The sequence below is a fragment of the Cornus florida genome, unplaced genomic scaffold, assembly GCF_030987335.1.
Source record: "Cornus florida cultivar Cherokee Brave unplaced genomic scaffold, ASM3098733v1 CherokeeBrave_3.0.0_Hap2_Chr05, whole genome shotgun sequence".
Lineage (NCBI taxonomy): Eukaryota > Viridiplantae > Streptophyta > Magnoliopsida > Cornales > Cornaceae > Cornus > Cornus florida.
Window position 1 is genome coordinate 65,868,896 of NW_026775575.1, and position 9,706 is coordinate 65,878,601.

Below are 9,706 nucleotides of genomic sequence, written 5' to 3' on the forward strand. Positions count from 1 at the left end.
TTGAGGAGGTTGTTGATGTTGTTGTTTTGAGAATGTTTTATATTATTTGCATTGTGTGTTAGAACAGGTTAGATAAATTTTAAAGGTCCAAGAGACGCTATTACATTTTTATGCATTTAAGCAGGTTGCTGTAGGACCCTTTTTAGTAGAGGTCATGCCGAATTTTTTTTTTAATTGGTATCATTTTAGGGTCGTTACAAATTTGGTATCAGAGTTACGGTTCAAAAACCATTAGGACGACAGGTAGAGGCCTACATAGGGTTGCATGGGAAGTCATTTGCATAGTTTATGTGATTATTGTTAAAGTGTTTTGCTATGTAAAAAAACATGCTTAACTATTTATTTGCTTACATGCTTACGTGCTTATATGCTTATATTAATGTGTTAATTGCATAGTCTTGCATGCTAAGTGTTTGTGGAGTATCCTTTTGTGTTGAGTTGTTCACGGTTGGACCTTAGTGTTATCGTTATTAAACCGTTTTCTTGTTTTATAACACGATGCCACCACGAAAGGAACCAAGGGGAGTTGGCCCTAGGCCGACAAGAGGCGATGTTGGTGAAATTTCTAGCTCCAATCTAGCGGAGCAAGTTGAAAAGGACTTGATTCCCCCTAGAGGTGTCTCCACACTAAGGCGCAATATTGACGCACCCGTTGAAGCGGGTGAAGGCTCAGTTGAGCTGGTACTGAACCGTTTGCTACAGAGTGCCTTGAGGGCTACAATTGCTATTATTCCGCAACCAGTAGTTCAGGTAGAAGAGACGCCAGCACAGAAGTGTCTCAAGTTGATTTTAGGGTTTTCTAAGTTGATGCCAGTGATGTTTGAGGGTGGTGCAGATCCAATGGTAACGGACAACTACTTGGTTCAAGTAGAAACCCATTTGACTTCTATGGATGTGACGGATGATCATGTGAAAATCATCCTAGCCACTTACAATTTTTCAAAGGATGCTAAGCTTTGGTGGAAGTCAGTCACTAATCAAGAGGTAGAAGTATTTTCCAGTTACTAAGAGGTGAGAGCTAAGGGAATAGTTTAATGGCCTTATCCAAGGCAATATGTCAGTTACGGAATACAAGAACAAGTTCACTTCTCTTTCTCGCTTTGTTCCTGAGTTAGTGAGAAATGAGGTTGAAAAGACTCGAAAGTTTGTTTCTGGTCTTGATTACAAAATTAGGCCGTTGATAATGGCACAGTAATTCAAAGTTTATTCAGAGGCAGTGGAAAGAGCATTGATGCTAGAGGCAGAAGCTAAAGATAGAAATGCAGGATCATCTTCAGAAGGACAGTCATAGAAGAGGAACAGGGGTAGTTCATCTCAGTTTCAGTGGTGGCAGTCTGCACGATCCGGTCCTACTACTCCTATGCCAGCTGGGTCAGAGAAGAGTGGAGTTGTTTGTTTTCAATATCAGCAACCTGGACATTACAAGTCCAACTGTCCTATGAAATCATCTGCAGTTCCTACAGCATCGAGAGCTTGTTATGGGTGTGGCCAGCCAGATCATTTGATTCGGGATTACCCGAATCGGGGAATAGAAATGGGTAGTGGCAGAGGGTCACAGCAGAGGCTGTCGCAGTCGGCTACAGCTCAATCAGGTTTTAGACCGCCACCACCACCACAGTCTGCCATGTCCTCTCAGGGTTCACGGCCAGTTAGGAGGGATACTCCTACTATGTCAGTGCAGCAGTCAAGTGTTCAGGTTGGCAGTTCTCAAGCATAGGCACCACAGGGACGTGTCTTTGCACTTGCACAGGCCGATGCTTCTTCTGGTCCATTAGTTCTTTGAGGTATATTTCCAATGTTTGGTTTTTGGGCCCATGTTTTGTTTGACTCTGGTGCATCTCATTCATTCATTTCATCATCATTTGCACTTGCCTCGGGGTTAAAGGTTAGTTTTATGGATCAGGCGTTATGTGTTGATACGCTAGTTGGGGTTTCAGTGTCTTTGAGCAGAATTGTGAGGGATTGCTCCATCGTGATAACCGGGCGGACTTTTGTATTTGACCTTATCCTCCTAGAGATGACTAGCTTTGATGTCATTCTCTGGATGGATTGGTTAGCTTCATTTCGTGCTACTATCGATTGTTTCAGAGGAAGAGTCACAGTTTGCACTCCCGAGGGAGATTGCTTCTTTTTCATGGGAGATCGAAGTGATTTCCAACCTTCATCAATGTATGGAATTAGTGGATGAAGTCGTAGTGATTACTTCTTGGCTAGTCTTTTAGCTGAAGAAGATGGTGTTGCAGAAAGGGTTTATCCGGCAGTTGTTCGTGATTTTCTGGATGTGTTTCCGGAGGATTTAACAGAGTTGCCTCCACATCGAGAGGTGGAGTTTATTATTGATTTGATGCCCAGTACCGCGCTGATTTTTATGACACCGTATCGTATGGCAACAGTTGAGTTGGAAGAATTGAAAAGGCAGCTCGATGATTTGAGGATGAAAGGTTTCATCCGACCGAGTGTGTTACCGTGGGGCGTACCTGTCTCGTTTGCTAAGAAAAAAGATGGTTCTTTGAGGTTGTACATTGATTACCGGAAGTTGAATCATACCACAATCAAGAACAAATATCATTTACCAAGGATAGATGATTTGTTTGATAAGTTAAGAAGAGCCAGTTGTTTTTCGAAGATTGACTTGAGATCAGGCTACTATCAGTTGCGGGTTAGAGATAAAGATATCCCAAAGACAGCATTCCGTACACAGTATGGATATTATGAGTTCCTTGTTATGCCCTTTGGCTTGACTAATACGCCAGCGGTATTCATAGACTTAATGAATGATGAGCGCTAAAAAGTGCGTATTTAAACCCCTTAAGCTTAGGTATTCTAGTACCTTTATCTATCTTACTTTACCGTTTTAGATTGATTTCGTGTTATTTCCATTTTCAAGCACTTATCCCGAAAATAAGCTAACTTAGCCAAATCAGAGCAGAAATAAATCACTTCTGGGATGAATCAAAGAAAGGACCCAAGTGGAAACAAAAGGAAGCAAAAGGTGGAATTCAACATCTTCGATCAATCCAACATCATTCTTCGATTGATCGAACTACCTTGTCCTTATCCAAATGATTGATCTTATCCAGTTGTACCACCCTACCAACCACTTTTGTCCTTTTCCCAAAAATATCTTCGAAATATCTCAGATTTGTTTTTATCCAAAACGGCGCCACCATTGAGGATTGATCCAACTTCAGTTCGATAGATCTCAACTATGTTCGATCAATCCAAGTCCAAGGTTCGATCGATCGAACTTCCTCCAGTGCGAAAAAGTTAAATTTCCAGCTCATTGAAAGCTGTCATTATCTAATCATTGGGGAATATTTTGTGCACGACCCCAGCTCATTTTGTATGTCACTTGACTTACCTATATATAGAATATGATACACTTTTTGAGGGAGATCCATCCATCACAATAGAGGCTATTATTAGGGAGGAAGAAAGGAGGAGAAGGCTAAAGACACAAGCTTGGGAGCTCTTCATCAACCAAGGAGTAGATTTCTTCCATTGAGTTTGCCCTTGAGGGTTGGAGAAGCATTACCATGAGTGGCTAGACATCCTCTTGGGGCTAGAGTTAGCCCCAAGAATGCTTTCTACATCTTGATTTTGTGTATTATTGAGGGATTAGTGTTGTAATACATGTTTTGGCACTTATATATATATATATATATATATATATATATATATCTTGTTTATTCAATGATTTATGTGGTTTAATGCTTCCAATTGACCATTTCATTCTATCCATATGTCTATGTATACTAGAATAGATGTTCATGTGTTTGTCTCTATTTCTTGTGTTATTGATGCATGTCTATGTGTATTGATGTCATAGATCTAGAGATTGTCAAAACATAGTGCTTAATAGAATGTTCTTGTAATTTTCTTGATGGTTCATGCTTATTTCTTGATGGATTGTGCCTCTACCTTAGTTTAATTTCATGTCATTAGCTTAATTGTAGTATAGTTGTTAGATGGGAGGACAATCCATGCTTGTTGTTTGATGTTCCATACTTTTGAATGCAAGTAGCATATGTCTCTAACCTTATGGTGTATTTGGCTTGTGAGCTTAATGAAAGAATTAATGACTTGCTAGATATATTATGTTTTTCACATGCTACTTAGACAATATATAGTTAATTGCTAGATATATTGTGTTTTTCACATATTGCTTAGACAATATATACTTAATTGGTCATCCTTACTAATTGAATCAACCAAACACACACACACATAAATATTACAACACACATTTCCCTCATGAGTCACTTGTTAAGGGTGTAAAAAAGTATTGTTTGGTGGTGACCTCTAAACCCCAAGATCTCTCTCTCTTACTTACTCTTTATTGCATTCAATTATTTAGTTTAATTTGTTCTCTAGTTTAATCAAACAACCAATTATTTATTTGATCACTCGCCCTACTAACCCTAATTTTGATTCCTCAAGCTAGTACGACAATGCAATCCCTTGGGACGATCCATTCTCACTCATACTACATAGTATAGGTGTTAAGCGGTTTATAAATTTAAATTATGGTGCCCACTTGACACTAATTTCCAAACTCAAAGTTTTATGCGTCCATTTGTGCACATGCCCGTGAAGACACCATAGTTTTTGGAGCCGTTGCCGGGGATTGATTGATTGGCAACGTCGTATTTATGGAATCAATTAGGAATTAGTACTCTTTTGATCGTGTCTTTACTTTGTTTTTATTTTTCTTTTGATTACTTATTGTGTTTGTTCATCTTTGACAAGGTGCATTGAGCTAGGAATCAAGCAAAGGAGCATTCAAGCAAAGGAGCTAAGCAAGCAAGGAAAAATGCTAAAAATCTAAAAAATTTGCTAAGCTAAGCTAAAAATTTGGAGTTGAAGTGCTAAAGAACCTTTGTGAGGTTTTCTTTACTCAATCCCTTAGTTAAATCGTCAGCCCACATGGAGGCTTGTATTTCAATTCTTAGTTAAATCGTAAGCCCGCGTGGAGGCATTTTAATTATTCTTTGCATTGTTATCAAAGAATGAGAGTATGGGATCATTATATGTGGAGGAAGCTTGTTGAATTTTGACTTGTTGCGAAGGAAGAGTGCTTGCTTTGTTGTGATTTGTGTGTCGCTTGTAGTCTTGTATAGACCTTGTCATATCATTCATTCTAGGCATTCGCATGGAAAATCTAAAGGGTAATCTTGGCTACTTAGACCCACGTTTCATGCAAAATCCCCCTCTTAATCAACATGGCCCCGGAGTTCAAGCTCCAATTCCTCCAATGGTCCTTCATGATCATTATAATCTTCATGCATACCATGCACCTAATTGCATCATGTTGCCTAATTTTGAGGCTAATCAATATGAAATCAAGCCCGAGACCATTCAAATGTGTCCACTCTTTTATGGCTTAGATAAAGAGAAACCATATAGGCATCTTAATGAATTTCTTGAACTATGTTCCACCGTAAGGTACATGGATGTCCCAGGGGAAGTTTTTAAATTACTTTTCTTCCCTTTCACGCTTAAAAATAAAGCAAAGCATTGATTCAATACTTCAGGGGTAAATTCAATAACATCTTGAGCACAAATGTAAAATGAGTTTTTAAAAAAAATTTAACCCGTAAGTTTGACCAATGTAATGCGTGCTTCAATTAGAGAATATTCTCAAAGAGAAGGAGAGTTGTTGCATGAGGCTTGGGAGAGATTGAATGACTTGCTAAGAAAGTGTCCACGTCATGGTATTCCAAAATGGCAAGTTGTCCAATACTTCTATGGAAGCCTATCTGACATGCAAAAGGACATAGTTGATACCTCATGTGGAGGTTCGTATTTTGGAAACATGAAGATGACATTTGGCACCTTTTTGAAAAATTGAGTGAAAACTCTTTACATAAATATTACACTTCTCGGCTTGATCATGGTTTTAAAAAAAAAAAAAAAAAAAGTGTAATGGTGTGTCAAATTGAAAGTTCAAGGAAAATTGTAGCCGAGGTTAAAACTCTTTCTCAAAAACTTGATCAATTCTTGTTGAATCAAAAACCGGCTATCAATTCATCTCCTTTTCATCATACAACTCATCTTTGTGAGCCTTGCATGGCATGTTCAAGTGTTTTGCATACTACTTTTGATTGTCCCCATGGACATATTGTTAATGAACACTTTGAACAAGTTAATGCTACATTTGCTCACCCTTATTCAAATGCATATGTTCCATTGTGGAATGAAAGCTCAAGCCCTTATCAAGCTAAAAATTTTCAAAGAAAATACATTCCACCTCATAAAAGAAATGAAAGTTCTCAAGGGTTTGTTTCTTCTTCTTTCCATCATCAAAGAATGAATGACTTCTCACATCCTCAAATGTATGATTCCCAAGTTGGCTTTCATTATCCTCAAGCATTTTCTAATAATTCTACATTTGAAGATAAGGTTTTGATGGCCTTGGGTAGCTTAAAGAAGGATACTAACTTGTTGCATTCCCACTCTCAATCCATATCAAAGCTTGAATCCCAAATTGGGACCATAGCTAATGCATTGAATGCAAGAGAAAATGGGAAATTAACTAGTCAACCTGAAAGGAATCCAAAAGCCCAATTTTGTGTCGAAAGCAAACCCTACATCGGGATGTTCTTCCCAAGCTCAAGTGCAAGCCATCACCACTTTGAGAAGTGGCAAACAAGTGGATAATAGGGTTGATCTACCAAAAGAAGATAGTGAACCGGTGCAACCAAAAGTTGTTACCCATTCAATTCCCGATTCTATTCCTACTTCCTTAAATGAAAAGGTTCCTAACCGAAATTCTCAATCGTCTCCATCATCCTCTCAAATTACAAAGTCTTGTGAGCCAAAAACTCCATTCCCTTATGCTTTAAAAGAAACTTCGTCTTATGGGAGGCAAGAAGGGAAAATACATGACATGATGGAAGTTTTTAAGTAAGTCAACATAAATCTTCCTCTTTTGGATGCCATTAAGCAAATTCCACCTTATGCAAAATTTCTAAAAGATCTTTGCACATAAAAGAGAAGGAGCAAGGGACCAAGCCCTAAAAAAGTGTTCCTCACGAAGCAAGTGAGCTCTATTCTTCAACAACACACTCCACTTAAGTTTAAAGATCCCGGTGCTCCGACTATTTCTTGTGTAATTGGAAACCATGAAATTCGTAGAGCTCTTCTTGACTTAGGTGCAAGTGTTAATTTGATTCCTTATTCCGTATATGTCCAATTAGGGTTGAATGAGTTAAAGCCAACCTCGGTGGTGCTTCAAATGGCCGATAGATTCATCACAACACCTAGGGGCATGGTTGAAGACATCCTCATCAAAGTGGATAAATTCTACTTTCTGGTTGACTTTGTAGTTCTTGATACCGAACCGGTTGCTAATCCTACCAACCACATCCCAATCATCTTGGGAAGACCATTCCTTGCCACTGCAAATGCAACAATTAATTGTAGATCCGGGATTATGGACCTTTCTTTTGGCAATATGATGGTCAAACTTAATGTTTTCCATGCAAGTCGACATCCTATAGATGAAGATGAGTGTTGTCTTGTTGATGTGTTAGATGAGGTTCTTGAGGAATCAATTCCAACGATGGTAATGAAACAACTAATTGAGGATAGTCTTTCATCTCTTTTATCCAATGATCCTCTTGCTTCTTGTCTTCTTGAAATGTATGGAAATTGTGGGTTTGATGATGAAAGATCAATAAATGAAATAAGCAATCTCATGGAATCTATTGCAAGCTTAGATTTTCCATCTTGGAAAACTCCAATAGAACCTCTTCCTCCACTCTCTAGCACTCCACCGGTCTCATCTTTAGTTTCTCCACCAACTCTTGAGTTTAAAACTCTACCTTCCAATCTCAAGTATGCATTCTTAGGACCAAAAGAGACTCTTCCAGTTATCATTTCTTCAAGTCTTGAAAAAGACCAAGAAGATGCTCTCTTAAGTATACTTAAAGAAAATAAGGAAGCCATAGGATGGAGTGTAGCGAATCTTAAGGGAATTGACCCTTCTATTTGTATGCATCGCATACTTATGGAAGATGATGCAAAACCCTTTAGGGATGGCCAAAGGAGACTTAATCCAAACATGAAAGAGGTAGTTAAGAAAAAAGTTGTCAAACTCTTAGATGCCGGAATCATTTACCCAATCTCCGATAGCAAATGGGTGAGTCCAACTCAAGTAGTTCCCAAAAAGTTGGGGATTACGGTGGTTGAGAATGCAAAGGGTAAGGAAATCTCTAAGCGTACCGCCAATTCATGGCGTGTATGCATTGATTACTGTAAATTGAATGTCGCCACTAGAAAGGATCACTTCCCCTTGCCATTCATTGATCAAATTCTAGTGAGATTGGCCGGGCAACAATATTATTGCTTCCTTGATGACTATTCGGGGTACAATCAAGTAGCCATCGACCCATTAGACCAAGAGAAAACCACATTTACATGTCCATTCGGCACATTTACTTATAGACGGATGCCTTTTGGTTTGTACAATGCACCCGCCACATTCCAAAGGTGTATGATGTCAATTTTCTCGGATATGGTGGAAGAGTATCTAGAGATTTTCATAGATGATTTTTCTGTTTTTTGGTCTTCATTTAATGCATGCCTCAAAATTTTAGATCTAGTGCTTAAGAGATGTCGTGAAACTAACCTTGTACTTAGTTGGGAAAAGAGCCATTTCATAGTTCAAGAGGGTATTGTTTTGGGTCACGTTATCTCAAAGAGAGGAATAGAGGTAGATAAAGCGAAGGTTGAGCTTATTTCTGAATTGCTTCCACCTTCAACGGTGAGAGAGGTTCGCTCCTTTCTAGGTCATGCTGGCTTTTATCGCCGTTTTATCAAAGACTTTAGCAAAATTGCTCGACCCTTGTGCAATCTTCTTGCCAAGGAAACTCCTTTTGTCTTTGATCAAGCATGCTTAGACGCTTTTCATAAATTGCGTGAATTATTATCATCTGCTCCTATTATGCAACCTCTCAATTGGTCATTGCCATTTGAAATTATGTGTGATACTTCTGATTATGCCATGGGAGCAGTTTTGGGACAAAGAGTGGGTAAGCTTCCTTGTGCCATCTACTATGCAAGTAAAACTTTCTCAGGAGCTCAATTGAATTACTCCACTACCGAGAAAGAATTACTTGCCGTAGTGTGTGCTCTTGATAAATTTCGTTCCTATCTCTTAGGGTCCAAGGTTATTGTTTATTCTGATCATGCCACCTTGAGACATCTATTGACAAAAAGGGAAACAAAACCTAGGTTAATTAGATGGATTTTGCTTCTTCAGGAATTCGATTTTGAAATTAAGGACAAGAAAGGCACCGAAAATGTGGTTGTCGATCATCTTTCTAGGTTATCGATAGAGCATTTCCCTAGTCTACCAATTTGTGACTCTTTTCCGGATGAACAACTCTTTCAAATTTCCAATAGAAAAATGCCTTGGTTTGCCGACATTGTGAATTATTTGGCAATAGGAAAGCTACCAACTTCTTGGTCGAAGAACGAAAAGAATCGTTTCTTTGCCAACATCCGAAATTACTATTGGGAAGACCCTGTCTTGTACCGATATTGTCCGGATCAAATTGTGAGGAGATGCATTCCAGAGAGTGAAATTCCAAGTGTTCTAGTGTTTTGTCACACTCTTGCATATGGTGGGCATTTTAGTGCAAAGAAGACCACCTTGAAGGTTCTTCAAAGTGGGCTCTTTTGGCCCACTATTTATAGAGAT

General features: G+C 38.7%; 1 protein-coding gene across 1 annotated transcript; it reads left to right on the top strand.

The window, feature by feature from the left end:
* The first annotated feature begins 1,360 nt into the window (after positions 1 to 1,360).
* On the top strand, positions 1,361 to 2,188 carry LOC132309392 (uncharacterized). The gene is made up of 2 exons (XM_059807706.1): positions 1,361 to 1,671; positions 2,089 to 2,188. Exons 1-2 carry the CDS (start codon positions 1,361 to 1,363, stop codon positions 2,186 to 2,188), a joined length of 411 nt encoding a protein of 136 aa, XP_059663689.1.
* Positions 2,189 to 9,706: the final 7,518 nt, after the last annotated feature.